Source organism: Haemorhous mexicanus, chromosome 1 (assembly GCF_027477595.1).
Source record: "Haemorhous mexicanus isolate bHaeMex1 chromosome 1, bHaeMex1.pri, whole genome shotgun sequence".
Classification (NCBI taxonomy): Eukaryota; Metazoa; Chordata; class Aves; order Passeriformes; family Fringillidae; genus Haemorhous; species Haemorhous mexicanus.
Genome location: NC_082341.1, coordinates 10,683,098 through 10,700,536, shown reverse-complemented (window position 1 = coordinate 10,700,536; position 17,439 = coordinate 10,683,098). Strand labels below are relative to the sequence as shown.

Here is a 17,439-nt window from a genome sequence, read left to right as displayed (position 1 = left end):
TGACTCCTGTCTTTTTATTTAGGATGTTACTAACTGTACATAAACAGGCATTATATTTTCACCATATCATGATACATAAACCAATCTGTTTTCCTTTCTGTGTGTCTGTCCTCAAGGAAGAGTCAGTGAGAAAACTTCCTATTATGCCAGTGTCCCTAAAGCTGATGCATATACCATGACATTTAAATAATAATTAAATATTTTAAGGGCAACAGTGGAAAATGAAAGCATCTATTCCTCCGTACTCTATGGGTTTTTTGGGAGATGAGATGGGGGAGCCTTCTCCAAGGGTTTTCTGATACTAATCAAGTGCAAAATACAGTTTAGGGTTGCATATCTTCTCTGTCATCTAGTGCATTAACCCCAACATGGTATTTCTATTCCAGAGAGGCCAAACACAGTCTCCACCACCCCCAAAACCTCCATCTCCCAGCTTTGAATTGGGTTTATCTAGCTTTCCTCCATTACCTGGGGCTGCTGGCAATTTAAAGACTGAAGACCTGTTTGAAAACAGACTGTCCAGTGTGGTAATAGGAACATCAAAAGAAAGGGTGAGTATTGGATGTTCATTTTTGTTGGGAAAACAAAGAATTGCATACCTCTTGTTTTCTGATTTGGTGGTCTATACATGGAAAAACTTGTGGATTTACATGGGTTGTAAGAAATGTTCTTTAAAAAGAGCTGTCAAATGATCTGCTGCTGCCTTCTTCACTTTTATCTTAGAATTTGCTGGGTATTCTCTTTGAAATGGTGTGGAATATGGGCACCAGTTTAATAAGTAGATGTTAATAGCAGAGATTAGAAAATATGCTCTTGGCTGTACATAACTGCCTCAAGCTTTTTGATAGACTCAGGTGAAAAGTATGTGATACATTTTCCCTCCTGCTTGAAAGTGAGACTTCTGAGTTTTTTATATAAAACACTTTAAAGTGACAAACTTCTAAACACTGAAGTAAAGAAGCTGCCTACATAATCTCAGTACACAAGGCATCATAGCTGGAACAAGAACTGCTACCAAAACCAGCTGGATCCCAGTGTTGTCTTGTCAAATTGCTCAGAAAGATAAAAAAACCACCAGAATAACTTGGCAATCACTGCTGTATAGATGTAGTAAAGATGCAGTTGAAAATTAATGTTCAGTAGTTTTTCATAGATTTCATTCTTAGAACTGTCTCTGCCATGCCATCTGTGAGTGGCAGTATGTTCTTCTCCTGGAAAACTCAAATAACCCTCTGCAGTGTGGAATTCTCTGGGCTATGAAACAGCTATTGGCTGGTTTTGATAGCTCAAATTTAACTTGTGTTTTTCTAGCTGTGCCACAACTGAAGAAGTTAAGCCCTGGATTAGCAGTGCAAAGTGATGTGGTGAACCACCACAATCTCTGGTGTCTTCTCCTGCAATAAGCTGGGTTTAGAATGTTTTCTTTGGTGCCCATGTGTCAGGGGTTGGTAAAGAAATGGGGAGGCAGCAGGGCAGCCTGCACCCAGGGCTGTGACTGTACAGAGAAGCCATCAACTCTGTCGCCTGCAAGTGGTAGGAGGGGCTGCTGTGTTCCAGGATTGCATTTAGGGGGAATGTGCAGTTCAGAGCCATGGTAAGAGCAGTATTTAACTTACTGCCAGCCAGTACTACAGATGGTAGGCTGTTCTTGGCTAAGATCTATTAATTATGAAGTATTTTACCTCTGTTACTTATGAAGTGTTTTTTGACTATTGTATTTTGTTTAAAATATAATTCCAGCACTTGCTTTTAATGCTGCAACTGAAAACCCTTTGTTCCCCCATTACAGATCTAGTACTTGCTTTGTATTTATGGTAAAGAGCTTAGACTTCTCTCCTGTAGAGGCAGTCTTCATATCAGTCAGGCACTTAGGCTTTATGATACTTGCAGTGCACTGCCACATTAAAAAGCATCCTTCAATTTACCGGTTTCATTTTCCACCATACAGGAGTTATTCTGTACCATTGTGTGGAAAAAAGGGATTGTGCTGCCTTTCCTTGTTGGCATTTAAGTAAAGAGTAAGATAACAGCAGCCGGCTCCAAAGAGTGATTGTGTTCTGCTACAAAGCTGTTTGAGCTAACATCAGTCTTGCCAATGTATACAGGCTGCTTTTCACCTTGATCTCAATGTTTTTTCGTGTCACTTGATGTGGTATTACAAAGCACTGAAGTAGACTTACACAGTGCTTCCCTTGTTTCATGTAGATGGGCGAGTCCAATGTATGGAAGCTGAGGGGACTAAAGGTCTATCATTTCCAGCAGTTGTTATGCAAGCATCACATCTTTATGCTCTTTGCTTAGTGATGCTCTTCTAGAAGTAGCTCTGGGGAATGGCAGGTAATAATCATCCCACATTTTGTAACTAGGAAGTGCAGCACTGTCAGATCAAGGGCTGAGTGTTTGGCAAGGAGAAGCTCTTGCATGTCTGCTTGGCTTGAAGCTGTTCACACTTAACCATGTACCTACAAGTTCTGATGCATTTGGGTCAGAATGCTCAACAGCTTGCAATTTCAAGCCTTTGCACACACTATTACAGTAAATAAAACGATAAAAGCTGTTCTGTTATTTCTAAATATCCACCTTTTGCAGTCTTTTACTTTGAATCAAGCTACGCTTAGATCTACAGCAGTAATCTTTGCTGCCTGATTTTAAAACAGTACCATCAAATACCATTTTCTTTTATAAAAGCAACCATAGGAGCCCTAGGGTTTATACCCTTTTGAATGGTGACTTGGCTGAGGGAAAAGGAGTGTTATCTTATTCCTTCTGAGCTTGTGTTCTCCCATTGCTTCCCCTTCTGCATACCAGAATCTCTTTGGGGTTTGGAGTTTTTAGGATGAGGCAGATCAGAAGCAATACAAAGAACATAGCACCCTTTAAAACAAACAGAATGGTTATAAACATGAGATATATGTTTTTCAGGATACAAAATTGTCTTTTCTTTTTTTGTGACCATTCAAATTAATGTATGCATCTTGAACCTGTTTGGCATTTATCTGGAAGTACAGTATCACTTGGCACTAGCAGAATCTTTTGAGGGCTATGGAAAAAGCCTTTGCTTGGTAGCAAATCATTACATTGGGATGATACAGAATTAGAGCATTGAAAGCTCTTAGTGCACAGCAGCACTTGGAGATTTCTGTCTTCATAGGCTGCCTGTGGTTATGTCTACAGGTGCAACGCCTGCTTTGTCACCAGCAGGTGCAGATTTTTCAGGTGGAAAGCAGTCCAGTCAGTAGTGGTATTCCCCAGGGCTCAGTATTGGGACCAGTCTGGTTTAATAACCTCATCAGTCATCTGGACAAGGGGGTCGAGGGCACTCTGAGTAAGTTCACAGGCAGCTCTAAGTTGGGCAGGAGTGCTCATGTGCTGGAGGGCAGGAAGGGAAGGGTCTGCAGAGAGGTCTGGAATGGGCTGAGGCTAGTTGTGTGAGGTTCAGTAAAGCCAAATGCTGGGTCCTGCATCTGGGTCACAACAATCCCAGGCAGTGCAACAGGCTAGAGACAGAGTGGCTGGAAAGTGGCCCTGTGGGGAAAGGACCTGGGGGTGCTGGTTGACAGCAACTGAACATGAGCCAGGTGTGCCCAGGAAGGCCTGGCATGTATCAACAATAGTGTGGCCAGCAGGACTAGGGCAGTGATTGTCCCCCTGTCCTGGGCACTGGCGAGGCTGCACCTGGAATCCTGTGTTCAGTTTTGGGCCCCTCAATAGGGGGTACTGGAGTGTGTTCAGACAAGAGCAGCAAAGCTGGTGAAGGGTCTGGAGCACAAGTTACGAGGAACAGCTGAGGGAACTGGGGTGGTGTAACTTGGAGGAAAGAAGGCTCAGGAGAGACCTTCTCACTCCTTACAACTGCCTGAACAGAGGTTGTAGCCAGGTGGGAGTTGGTCTCTTTTCCCAGGCAACCAGTGACAGGACAAGAGGAAATGGCTGCAAGCTGTGCCAGGGGAGGTTTAGGTTGAAAGTCAGGAAAATTTTTTTTTTTACTGTAAGGCAAGTTAAGTGTTGGAGTCTTCTCACTGCCCAGAGAAGTGTTGGAGTCACCACGCTAGGAAGTTTTCAAGAAATGACCAGATGTGTTGGAGTCACCACGCTAGGAAGTTTTCAAGAAATGACCAGATGTGGCACTTAGTGCCATGGTCTAATTGACAAGGTGATAATTGATTAAAGGTCTTCTCTAACCTTAATGATCAAAGTGATTTTGTCATTCAGATATGTCCCAAATGGCCTTAAGCTTCTAACTTCCTTGGAAATGACCCCAGTGTCTTATCTGTCTGTGTTTCTAAATAAATGTAAAGGAAAAATAACATGTTCATTACAATATCAATATTGGCTCCTTCTGTACCTTCCTATAGTCAGTTTACCCATATAAATCAAACTATGAAGTGTTTCCTGGTTGTTCTAATTTTCAGGTAGACCATATTAATTGGATATTTTTGTTATCTTTCTGTGCCTTTTTTCCTCCTTCAGAACATTAATGTGGATGCAAGTACAAACACTATTCCATCAGGAATTCCTCGAGAGCCGTTACCAGTTTCTACTACATTGCCCAGGACCTTTGAAAGGTCTCCTTCGCCACCCCAGCCTACTGAGTAAGCACTTAATTACATGGGTATAATTAGTCTGCTCTGCATCACATTTGCATTTTCTTTCATCAAGCAGAACAATGTAAATAGCTATTAAAATTTTAATCAATGAAAGAAGTTATATTTTGTTGTACTTGTAGTAAAGGCAATAAAGCTTAATTTCTGAACAATATCATAATAGTGATTCAATCATAATAGTCATTTAGCAGAAGAAAATTTCATGTTGTGGTTTAGTTTCTGTGAGTAGAAGTTTAATGAATACCTTACTGTCTTGTATTTAGATAGCTTTGAAACACAGAGTAAACCCATGGCCCTGTGGGCAGTACTGATATCCATACCTAAAAAAAATTTTTTGGTAACACTTTATTAGGAACCTGCAAATCAAATAGCTGAGTAACTAAATGCTATTAAAACATGACAAATTAGAGGTAGTGTCACATTGCACAGGAATATATTTTTCTATTTTCGGTAGCGTTTTTTAATGCAATGCTAGTCATGTGCTAGGCAAATTATAGCTGTAACTGCTTGCAGTGATACTCAAACTTTTTAGAGCTATTATTAAACTGTTCATCTATCCTGAAGTTTCACTTTTCATGAGCCTTGCTTCCTGCTGGATGATTACAGGGACTCCAAAGTTGTGGATAAACAGCAGAGAGAGACACAGAATACAGAAAGACTTTCTTCTTCCACTCAGAGTACTGCATGTAAATCGGTACAAGTCAATGGGACTGCCATAGTAAGTGACCTTATTATTCATTTTTTCTTAATGATCCAGTTTGCATTTAAAAGAATACTTACTGCTACCCAATGTTGCCTAATCACGTGAGCCCAGCATCGTAGAATTTGTCCAGCAGCTTTAAATTTGCTTGTTTGGTTTCATGATTACTTGCATGACAGTATTATGCAATTAACACTGTAAAAGAGATCTCCTTATCTGAATCTTTTTCTTGGTAGTATCTTTGAGGTAGAAATATTAATACATATGTTGATATTGAAACCAAGTATTCATCTGTTTCAGTTGGTTTAGAGTTTGAAGGGGAAGTAGTTTTCCCTATGCCAGTACCCCATTTTTCTGGCATGCTGTTTTACATTTTGCCTTTTCTTCAGCTTTATTGTCTGTGCAGCTTTTGTAAACTTCATATTCAGACCCTCATCTGCATATTTAAGTGCAGCAGTCTTTTCAGACAGGAATTCACCCTTTTTATTTATAAAAGTTTTTTTTCCCCTCAGGATGCTTTGTTTAACTCTGTCCTGTTTGTTTCTGATTTCCCAGGAACTGCGAAAACCTAGTTATGCGGAAATTTGCCAGAGAACAACTAAGGATCCTCCTACATTGCAACCCCAGAAAGAACAGAAGCCAAACACTGTAGCATGTGGGAAAGAAGAAAAAAAGCCCACAGAAACAATAGAGAAAAACAGAGAACCTCCTCCTGCAAAGTCACATCCTGGACAACCCAAAGACCAGAGAAGACAGTCAGGACGCAGATCGTCCCCTCCAGCCGTTGGCAAACGCTTAAATAAAGAACAGAGTACCCCTCCGAAATCTCCTCAGTGAAAATAACACCTGGGAGGGATTTGAGAAGAGGTCTGTTTCCCACAAATTAAACCCATGTTCCCACTAAGATACCTGAGAATGAGTTGCTGGTTAGGAGCTTGCAGTGATACAAGGCATGTAACAATGCCTGCAAGTTATTTTTTTGTGAAATACTTTTTCCCCCTCTTGAACAAGCATTCTATTTTTCTGGGTATTTCCGGATTGTTGTTCTAAACCTTACATTTAGATTGGTGCTTAATTGGAGGTGAAGCTTAGTGTGATTTTTTTTTTTTTCCAAGGTGTAAAATATTTGTCTTTAAAAAAAAAATCAACTTTTTATTAAGCCTCTCTGTGGCTGTGTGAGTGCAAGCTCTGTATAGTGAGTTTTTCTAAACTGTTAAGCAGAAACATGCTGCTGCAATATTTTTAATAAACTGGTCTGCAAGTACATATCTAAATTAGTGTCCAAAAGACTGATAATGGCAGCTAGTGTGTAGAGTGCAAGAAAGTAGATATATTTTACAAATTAGTATGTGACCTTGAAGATTTTTTTTTTATTGGGCTGCTGTACTAAGTGTCAGCAAACGAACTTGCACTTTTAGGTTAAATGAGTAGCTGTTTCTAGCATTTTTAAAAACTTAATCTTTTTTTGATGTTTTGCACACACAAAATGAATTCTACAGGGCACCATAGCAGTCTTTCTGAAATATTTCCTTTTTTGACTTACTGCAAGCAAGTAACCATCTTCTCACTCCAGAATAAAACTGATGTTATAATTTGCAAATACAAAGCACATTGTGAATAGAAAGAATCAAGTCTGTGAGCTTCTATGGTGGTGAAGCCCGTTAGTGGATGTTATCAGGAGAAAGCAGAGTAGCCTTCTTGTGATAACCTTAGCTTCCCTGTGCTTGTAAGGGAGTTAACTGAGTCAGCGCTGTATATTCTGGTTACCCCTGTGCTCTGTGTAGACTTTTTTTTAAAACTCTGCCCCAAGTGCTCTTTGAAAGAGTTCATATCTTAGTCAGCCTTGTGTTGACATCTTCCTGTAACTACAAGCATTGGCATACGGATTTAAATTTTTCAAGCCGTGAGATAATGGTGTTTGTTTTGTGTGGTGGAGGAAGAGATCCCTGATATTTACCTCTGGGATGAGGTTTCTCACACTTATTTACTTTAGAAGTGATGCGCTTTCTGAAGGACAAGGATGCACTAAATTAGCAAGTTTCTAATAAAGTTGAATATAAATTATTTTTGTTTTAAAATGCCTAAAGCTTTTCTTTAAGTGTTTAAACTGCAGGAAGTTCAGACAAAACTCATTCCTGCTGACTATGACAGTACAGTTTATTCCACAAAAATGTTTATTTAAACAACTGATTTTTTTAAAGAATTATTTCCATCCAATATTTAAAGACTTGAATTTTATTTAAACTTGAAAATGACTTTGCCTTAACTTTTGTACAAGACAGTTTAGAGTTAATGAGGTCTGACCCCGTGGAGGGTTAGCATGAATGGCATACAGAATTACTCAGTTACAGTATGTATCTATTGTCACTGGTCTTACTGGGTAAACATACTGTAGTACAGGAACTAGCAGCAGTTTTTGTAATATACCTTAAAGATCTTAAACAGTTGATCTTTTTCAGATTGTTGAAAAACCTGTAAATGCAAATAGTCAATACTGTATTAAATATGTGCACTTGGAAGTGTGTGCTTTGCTTGTACAGTTGTAAATAATCAGAACATATAAAAAGGTACCCTAAAGAAAAAAATCTGATAAAAATTATTGATATTATAAATGTTGCTGTTGAGCTGGATGTAGATAAACTAAATGTTGTGGTTTGAATATTACTTTAATTTGTTGTTTTTTCTTTTTCTTATTTTATTCTGGTGTGTTGAACTGACTCTGCCTCTTCACTGCAAAAGGGAAATGGAACGAAGGTCTTATTTGAAAGCCCTCAAATATTTTCCTAGAGTCCCTTTAAAACCAAACAATTTAACCAATTCAAAAGTGTTCTGCAATGTAAATAATGAATTTCAGCAGTCAAACTGTAATTTTTAAGTCATTAATAAAAATCAAGTCTAATTGGGGAAAAACTTGACTGCTGCAAAAATATACACTGAGGCTTACTTGTCTGCTTTCAGAGTATCAATGCATGGTTCATAGAACTGTAAAGTAACTATAAAGTTGACTCCTGATAAATTTCCTATTACAAGCATCAATTGGTAACTAGTTGGCATTGTAAATCTAGCCTATTGTATGCTGCAGAATTGGTCAAAATAGGGCATGTGGAGTCTGTTGATTTTCTTCTGTTTCAAAAGCGCACTTTGTGAATGCTGTGGGAGGAGATAGGACCCTGACACCATCACCAAAACTGCTCAACTACTTCTGTCATTGGATTTTTATCCCCTTCTCCTTTCCCTAGCGGCAGTGAAAGCGGTAGCTAGATTTGTGTATGGTTTAGGCCAGCTGTATGATTCATTTTGTTTGTCTGCTGCAAGTGAAAGGCTTTACCAGCTGCAAACAGTGGCAAGTGGTCCCTTCCAGCAGCTGTGAGCGGCTCGTCCTGGTGCTCAGCCGGTGCCCGAGGTGATCTGTTGAGACCAGTGGGATGTGTTGTGCTGTTCTAATGTATTCTGCTGCCATTTGTGATAGGTCAATACACTGTAATTACTGCTTACCCAGCAACAGTCTGTTGCATCTAAAGTTTAAACCTTCCTCTGATGTGGTTTTATAGCTTTTTTTAAAAAAAAAAAAGTGACACGCCAAATCGCTGTGTAATATACAATACAACTTCTCCTTACTGTATTTTGCTTTGAGATTTATTCCCACCCCCCCCCACTCAGTGACAAAATGGAGTTTTCGGAGTAGAGTTGTGAAGTTGCATGCAGACTGTTGCTATGATACAGAGAGGGATTAAAACATAGCTTTTAAAATTAAAAACCTCCCAAAAGCAGTAGCTGAGGTCAAGGTTCAGGGTTCCAGTAATTAAAATTGGCATTTTACCCTGTTAGAACTGTGTGCTGATGCTTTTCATTTTGAAAACGAGTCAAAATGGGATCTGAGGTTCTTCCAGGAATTTAAAAAAAAAGGTTGCTTTCAAAACTGAATGTAATTTCAGATCAGTCCTGCCTCGTGACACTGTCACTTAGAAACGTGTGAGCAGTGGCAAATTTTTTATGTTGCTGCCTTGTCCTTCAAAGCCTTGAGCCCTTGGCTTGGAAAGGCCCTTGGAGCATGGGGCAGTGTATCAGGAGCAACAGCTGACTGTAATGGTGCACACCTATCTCTGTTATCTCCTTCAGCTACAGGCAGGGGTTTTGTGCTTCGGAACCTATTACACTAATAGCAGCAGACAATCCAAGATTTCTGAGAACACCTAACAGCTGCCAATTCACGAAATAGAAGTGTAATATGGGAGCCTTTTTGAGGGTTTTTGTTTTTGTTCTTCTTCCATTAAGACTGGAATCAAGCTTACATGTAAACTATCAGTAATTTAAGTTTCCTTTTGTGTCATAAAAATGTAAAACTGTCTAATTTGAAAAAAATATGTAGGTTATGAAAAATAAAGATTTAGGCACTGTTGAATTCCTGATTTTTTTAATTAAACATTTCTTCAGCAGTGTTTTTCATTACCTTTTGTCTTTTGCTCCCATTTTTGGAAATTGTATATTTCTGATTTTGGGAAAAAAAACGCTTTTGCTTTCCTGTTCAACACAGCTCCTGTAACCATTACCTAAGGCTCAGCAGCAAGAACCTCTGTGATATATCTGAAGGCTGCAGTGTCTTTCTGTATTAGGTAACTATAACTGGTTCATGTTTTTAAAGCAAACACAAAAGCTGATGTGTTGTTTACTGAAGGTTCTATTCATTGGTTTCATCGATTTATTAGATAAGGTATTGGCTTGGTCCTAAATATGGATTTTAATGTTTAGGTTGGTGCTTTGGTTGTATGGCATTAGGATCTAGAAATGTCTTGGGATTATTTTTGGCTTTAGCTGCTCTTTAAAGTTCTTCTTGAAGAAGGTCTTGCATCTAGGAAAGAGCTTCTGGGATATCCTGTCTACATAAAAGAATATTTTGGAAATAATTCAAACACCACCCCACCACCCTTTTTTTTGTTTTGTTTTGTTGAGGTTTTTCTCTTATACAGCTGTATCTGACCAATTATAACAATGGATGTAAGCGTGGAAATATTAACAGTTGCTGTGGTTTATGTGCATCTTGGGAAGTATTGCAGTATTATTCCTCGTGCTGATGGTTCTGTAAGCTCCTGGACAGGTTAGACTGTTACTGCTTTTCTATTTCCTCCCTACTGTCTGCTCAGCAAAGTAAGCCAACACAGAAATACCAGCCTGCACTGGGCACTGTGAGCATCTCCAGGCTGGAAGATTCACTTAAACCATTGGGCTTTGGTGATGACCTGGGCTAGAAGTAGTTGAAGGCAACCAGTTTTCACTTGAACATGGAGTATCCTGTTCTGCCCTTGGGACAGTTTTCTACCACTTAATGTGTAAAAAATGCATGGAAATTTGTCAGCAATGTTGCCATAATTCTAATGTGGCTGTGGAGGACCACCCCAGCTCTGACAGAAATTGGGGATCTATTTGTTTGCACAACAAAACTGGGCAGTGTCCCCTTTGTGCTGATTTTCCTCAATAAAAAGTGATGTTCAGTGGTGGCTGCAGCAATGTTCATGCTAAAGACATGGTTTTGTGTCCTATTGGGCAGGGTGAGAAAGAGTGAATGGGGAAAATTGTGTATAATTTTAGCATCCAAAGGTTACTTACTGTCTCAGAAACTGATTAATTACGCTTTCATCCTAAGGCTTCTTTAGAAAATAAGATTTCATGAAGTTTGAAGTTTTCTAGTGTGCTTTTACTCCACAAACCTTTACGTTAAAACCTCTTGTTCTGGTATAGCTGAGCTTTTATGACTGCAACCATTTAAGTCAGGGAAGTGATTGAATTTCAGATTTTGCTGGTGTATAGATGAAAACAACATTATGCACTTCATCTCTGCTTTTGAGAGAATTAAGCTCTGCAACAGTCTGGTGCCATCTGGTTATGGTAGCTGGGTTACTGCAGCCTCCACTCATCGTGGATAAACATCTTGAGATGTATTTCAATGCCCAACATAAATTGATCAGGTAGAAGTTTATTTCCTATGGGAGTGTCACATGTAATACAGTTCCTGAGCTGTTGTGTCAGGTGAGCACAGAAATGCTGCAAAGAGGCTGGCTGGCCTCAGCTGTATGGCTGAATGGCCTCAGCCGTTCTTCCTTCCTGTGTGCTCCCTCCCATTTGCACACTGGCTGCTCTGAAAAGTACCCAGTAAAGAGGAGGGCTTGGAATAGGTCAGGAGCTTTTGTTGTACCTGCAGTGCAGTGGAGGAAGGAACAGGAGTGCAGTTGATGCCTAGAGAAGAGTGGCATGGTGATGGCCCTGGCAGGAGCACTGTACTGCAATCAGCCAAAGTAAATGGAGTGTTGGTACAATTGGCTTACGACAAATGGAAGGCAGAAATCTTGGCTTAAATGTTGCCTTGCTCCCTCTGGTGTCTGTGGCTCCAGTCATCCAACTTGGTGATTTTTGAGCCTTTTTCTCACAATGGAGAGTAGAAAGGGTCCAATTTCTGCTCTAGTGTTTTTGGTTGTTATGTACAAGCTGTATATGTGCTGAATCTTTAACCTCTCTTATGATAGACTATTAAAGGTCTTTGTGCATTTTGTCACAACTGGTTTGGGAGCAGTTCACTGTTTTGCAAAATGGAGGGCAGAAGGGGTGGGTGTATGTTGGGGAAGGGAGTCAAAAGATAAAATCACTCCCTAATTTTTCAGAATTCCCATCAGTTTGACGAGCAAATTGCTGTGTGCTTTGTTCCTCATGTGGGGTGTGGAAGCCATCCTGCAGCCTGATGGCTTCACATCCCATTTGCTGAAGGCAGACTGAAGGCATCTGCAGAGCAGTAAATCTACCGTGGCTGAGGGTGCTCTAAGGAAGGAGGGGTAAATGGAAGAATTTAGAGTTGTAAAACATGCCAAAGCTGGACAGATCTCAGAAATCTACGTGGGTGGAATTGCTGATGCACAATGAAATGTGTCTAATGTCTTCCAAAACAAAGCCATGCTCTCCATGCAGCTTGACATGTCAGCCCAGGTAGAAGAGTGACATTCAGCAGATCCAGCCTGTCCTCTCCAAGGCTGGGGTGTTTTCCAGGAATCCACAGTTCATAGGTTGTGGCTCACACAAGAAATGTCTCGCTTTTGCTCTTTTGTCTCCAACTCCAGTGTACTTAGCTCAGGTTTAGGGTGCCACAGCCCCCCCAAGCCAGCCCTCTTTGGGATGGGGGGCAGCTGGTGCCTCTCCTGCAGGAGGGCAGCAGGATGCACTCTGTGATGGGAACAAAGGTGTGCAGAGAAATATGCTCTGTGGGGGAGAAGGCCTTTTTCCTAAATGGAACTTCTTGGGATCTATGGTGTGTGTCTGTGCTGTCCTGACAGTCAGTCTCTTACTCAAGGATCTTGTTCTCCTTTAGAAATGCAATGTGTAAAATTCATAGTCATTTTCCCTCTCTTGTTATATTCTCCTTTTCATCTCTAGTGAGTCAATGCTTTCTATTCTTGGGAGTTGCATTGCTTGTGGTAGATGGCAGCTCCCTGCTCCTAAGAATTGCACCTGTTTTCAGCAATACAATAGACTCAGCATTTTGAAGCATTTCAGTTTGTTGGAGTTTTATATTTTGTCCTACTCAGTAAAGCAAATTTGGTACTCAGAGGAGGATTATCTAGGTATGTGTTCAAAATGATAATGTATACAATAAATTCAAAAAAGTATGTTCCATTTTTTAATATTTACAGTTGTTGCTGGATTTATGGTGTTTGTGTGATTTTCTTCATTTCTCTGTTTACTGGAGTCTGTCCTTCCTACATACTGGCAATGTGTCCATCTCCTCTGGGATGACACATGCTATTGCTGAGGGAGGATTCCTGCCTTGAAGCTGTGGCAAATAAGTGTTGGAGAGGCTTGTTGATTCAGACAGTGGACACTGAAGTGACAGATTTGCTAGAGGGATTTTCTCAGTAGATTTTACTGCTTGAACTGCCAGACAAATGCCTCCTTGGTAGCGAAGTCTGTTTCATATAATCCTTTGTATTTTACTTTTCATTTGAACTAGTGATTCCCATGGAGACAGAAACTCAGCCCTGCTGGCTGCCATCCTGAGTGCCAGCCTAGGAAATCCAAAGGGCAGCCACACTGGGTTGGACACGTGGAAGTTGGGTGCTGGGTTTAATGTACATTGAGCTTAGAAATTAAAAAAAAAAGGCAAGATGTGCTCTGTGGCACTTTTTTTTTTTGTTCTGACACAGAAGAGGAGATACAGGTACCACAGATGGTTCTGGAATGGGAAGGCAAGGCAGTACAGCAGAGCTGGACTGAGCAACACACCTTGTGTAGGCATCACACCTCATGTTTCACTGTTCAGCCTCAGTAGGGGCTGCTGTCTCAGTGGTTCTGACAGCCCAGGATGCAGCAGACATTAGCATTGATTTGGTGTGAACAGTCACTCCTTTGTTTCTGCTTCAAATTATGTAGAATTGCCTGAAATCAGGTGTGGAATCCCCCTTTCCTGTATCCTCAAGTTGTAATTTCTGTTGAGGGGTTCTCTTTAACTGTAAGGGGGTGAGTTGCTGATTGTCTACCGTATTTCTGGTCATGGTTTATCAAAGATTGGTTTTGTTGGATGTTGTAGAGTTGGTGACCTCCACAAGGCTGGAGAAATCTTACGAAGTCCAGCAAAGGGAAATGCTGAATCCTGCACCTCCTGCTGCAGGAACAACCCATTGCACCAGCTGGGGTGTGGAAAACAGCTGGAAAAACAGCTGTGTAGGAAAGGACCTGGGGGCACTGGCTGGCAATGAGTTGGACATGAGACAGCAATGTGTCTGTAGAGTACAGAAGGCCAGTGCCATCTTGGGCAGCCCTCAGAGCATTGCCTGAAGGTTGAGTGCAATGATCCTTCTCTCTGCTCAGCACTGGTGAGGCCACACCTGGGCTGCTGGGTCCAGCATTGGGCTCCCCTGTCCAAAAAAGTCATGGACACATTGGAGTGAGTGCAGTGAAGGGCTGTGAAGATGATGAAGGGATTTGGAGCATCTGTTAAACAAGGAGAGTGTGAGAGCTGGGACTGTTCTTCCTGGAGAAGAGACAGCTCAGGGAGATCTTGTCTGTGTGTACAAATACCTGAGGGGTAGAGAAAATATGTTGTAGACATATTCTTCCCAGTGGTGTTCAGTGATAGGACAAGAGACAGTGTGCATAAACTGGAACAGGAAGTTCTCTTCAGGCAGAAGAACCCTTTGGTTTTTGTAAGGATAATTCAACATGGGTGCAGGTTGCCTAGAGATGTCTCCATTTGTAGAGATACTTATTGTCACCAGAGTCAGCCTCCCCTGACCCACAGCCACCTTCAGGTGTTTGACAGTATTTCCAGGGACATCTAAATGTTTTCTGACTTGATTCCATTTCTCTGAGAATTGGTGATTTTAAAATTCCTGTGCACCAGAAAGAGAAGAGCAGGCTGAGGCAGGTGACTGTGGGGATTTCTCATGCTCCATGGTGGCTTGGACCATGACTGCAAGACACTTCTACATTAAGAAATGTAAAATGTTGGTCCCCTCTGTTTCTTACAGTTGTTTCTTCCCATCCCTTGCCCACAACTGCCAAGACAGACTGAGCTCTACATGGTAAAAAACTCCCAAGCAAACGACACTGGATTTGACTTGTAAGCACTTAAATGGGGGGTGTGTATGGCTGTTGTCTGCTAATACAACATAAAAGAGCAAGGGATGTGTATATAATACACAGAAATTAAGTTACAGACCACTAGGCAGTGGTTGGGACTCAGCTTACAGATGTACATCAATTGAATTGTCTGCTTGGTCCATGGAGATTGGATCAATAGCCAGGGGAGCCTGGAGAGCTGTTCATCTGCATCTTGATCAGCTGAATTTTGATCTGCTTGAGTAGCTCTTCAGCTCTATTGAAATATGAAGGCACACATTTACACTGCTTGTATAGATACCTGTAGCTCAAAGGCTTGATCTGTGAACTTGATTTCACATGTGCAAATGGCCAAGTGAAGCAATTCTTTATTAATATAAACATGCATAGCATGTTTTGTATTACAGTCTTTGTTAGGAAGCAGCTGCAGCTCATAGAATGGTTTGCTATTAAATGTTTACCCATTCAGCACAAACTATAAAAACATAGAGGAGTTCTGGCCTGAAGGGGTCTCATGAGGTCCATGGTGCCAATAATGCCAAAGAAGTGGGTTCAATCCCCCCATGGGCCTTTCACTGAGAGTTGGCCTTGATGATCCTTGTGGGTCCCTTTGGTCCAACATCTTGCTCAAAGGAGGATCAGAGCTGGTTTCTTAGGGCATTATCCATCTGGGCTTTGAAAGCCTCCAAGGATGGAGACTGTACAACCTCTCTGGGCAATCTGCTCTGAGGTTTGAGTGCCCTTTTGGAAGAGGACTTTCTCCTTAAATCCTTGTACCTCTTCCCTCTTGCTCTCCCTCTGCCCTGCTATAGAGATCCCTGTTCTGTTTCCTAGATGGCTCCCCATAGGTATGGAGGCTGCAGGTAAGTTTCCCCTAAATAATCCCACCTCAGTGCTGACCAGTGCCAGCTCCCTCAGCCTCCCTTCAGGGTGAGTGCTCCAGCCCCACACCTTGGTGAACTCCTCTGGACTGGCTCTAATTTGCTGGTTTTATTGGCCTAAAACCTGAGCCAATACTTGAGCTGCAGTCTGCCTTCCAGAACTTTTCCACACAAAGGAGAATTATTCTAGTTGTCTTTCACCTTTGCATAACTAGAGACTTGAAAAATTTCAGAACTCTGCTTCTCCTAAAAGGTTGTGCAATACTTGACAAAGTCTGAAGTGAGACAAAGACGCTGCCTATAACCCTGATAACTGCTCCTCTGGGTTGGTGAGTACTTGTTGTTTGGGCTTTTTTCTAGTACCCTGTGGCTGCTGTTATGAGACAGTAAATTTTTGCACTTATGGATTGCTCAGTATAATGGGGAATAAAGTTCTAGAAAGGCCTTCAGAAAATGAATCTGTTGCCTTCCTTTTGTTCCCTTAATGCCAGACAGATTATTTGTTGCATTCATTTTGTTTCCACAATGGAACCTTCCCAAGCAGTCTTGTCCAGTGTTGTCCTGACCTTATTACCCATTTCCCAGGCTCTTCCCTTGCCCAACTTCAGCCAACCATCCTGGCTCTTCTGCCTGCTCCTCTGGGGCATGGGGAAGGAGTCTGAGCTAGGAACGAGCAGGAGCAAAGGAAGGGACAGCCAGGGAAAAGCTGAATAAAGCCATGATTCCTTGGAGTTAGGAGGGTGAGAGGGGTTGTGCTCTCTCCAGCCCTGTGTGCCAGCAGGGCCATGGCCAGCAATGGAGGGAGGCTGCACAGCCTGGCTGGTTGCCCTGGCCCCACCAGCCCAGCCCTGCTGGCACCAATATGATGCATTTATTTGGAATGTCTCTCCCAGACAGTGCTGGCTCAAGAGTAATGCTTTGCTGGCATTCAAGTAAGAAGATCATTCCCTGTTGGAATTTTATATCCCACTTTATAAAAAAGTAGCATTGTAGTTCTGGTTTGCATTGCAGCTGCTATTTAATCTGGTCAAAGAGAAGAAGCAGAGAACTTGTACAACATGGTTTATGATGTTGTCAGTGTTTTGGCACTTATTTCATCTGTATGAGTTATAAAACCAAAGACCGTGTCTGCAACCTGCAGAGTGACTCTTGGCCAAAGCTCTATTGTGGTAAACTAATGCTCTGAATGCCTTTTTGACTGCATCCAAGAATACTTTGCTAGATGGAGCAGTTGCTTTCCCAAAGTGTTTTTTTTCAAGGACTGGGAGATTATCCCTGTCTTATAAATACACTTCTAGTGCATTAGACCACTGATGAATGCAGGGTAGCCATTTGTTGTGGTTTAGCCCCAATGATCAACCCAGCCCCTCACAGCCACTTGCTCACTCACAGGGCTTGTGAGGCTGCTCCTGTCTGTCTGGAGAGGGTCTCATCTGCTTGGTCTTCCTGGTGGAGCAGCCTGTAGCAAACTTCCCTGTAAATAAGGTCACCTGTCCCTGCCCTCCCTTTAACCCTGTCCCATGAGCTCTCCTCCATCCCCAAGCAAAGCTCCAGGCACTCCAACATTGACATAGATGGAAAACATCCTCTCCTCATCTCCCCCACCTCTCCTTCCCGAAGAGCCTTTGTCCTTCCACTCTCCATGGATAGGAGCCAT

At 41.6% G+C, this 17,439-nt stretch overlaps 1 protein-coding gene across 2 annotated transcripts in view; it reads left to right on the top strand.

The window, feature by feature from the left end:
- Positions 1-9,706, top strand: part of LARP4B (La ribonucleoprotein 4B) — a 55,844-nt gene extending 46,138 nt beyond the window's left edge. For both annotated transcript variants that reach the window (XM_059839952.1, XM_059839942.1), the window contains 4 exons: positions 387-551; positions 4,471-4,592; positions 5,211-5,322; positions 5,860-9,706. In XM_059839952.1, coding sequence (XP_059695935.1) covers positions 387-551; positions 4,471-4,592; positions 5,211-5,322; positions 5,860-6,141 — 681 coding nt within the window. In that variant the 3' untranslated portion in view covers positions 6,142-9,706. The remainder of the gene's footprint in view (positions 1-386; positions 552-4,470; positions 4,593-5,210; positions 5,323-5,859) is intronic.
- Positions 9,707-17,439: the final 7,733 nt, after the last annotated feature.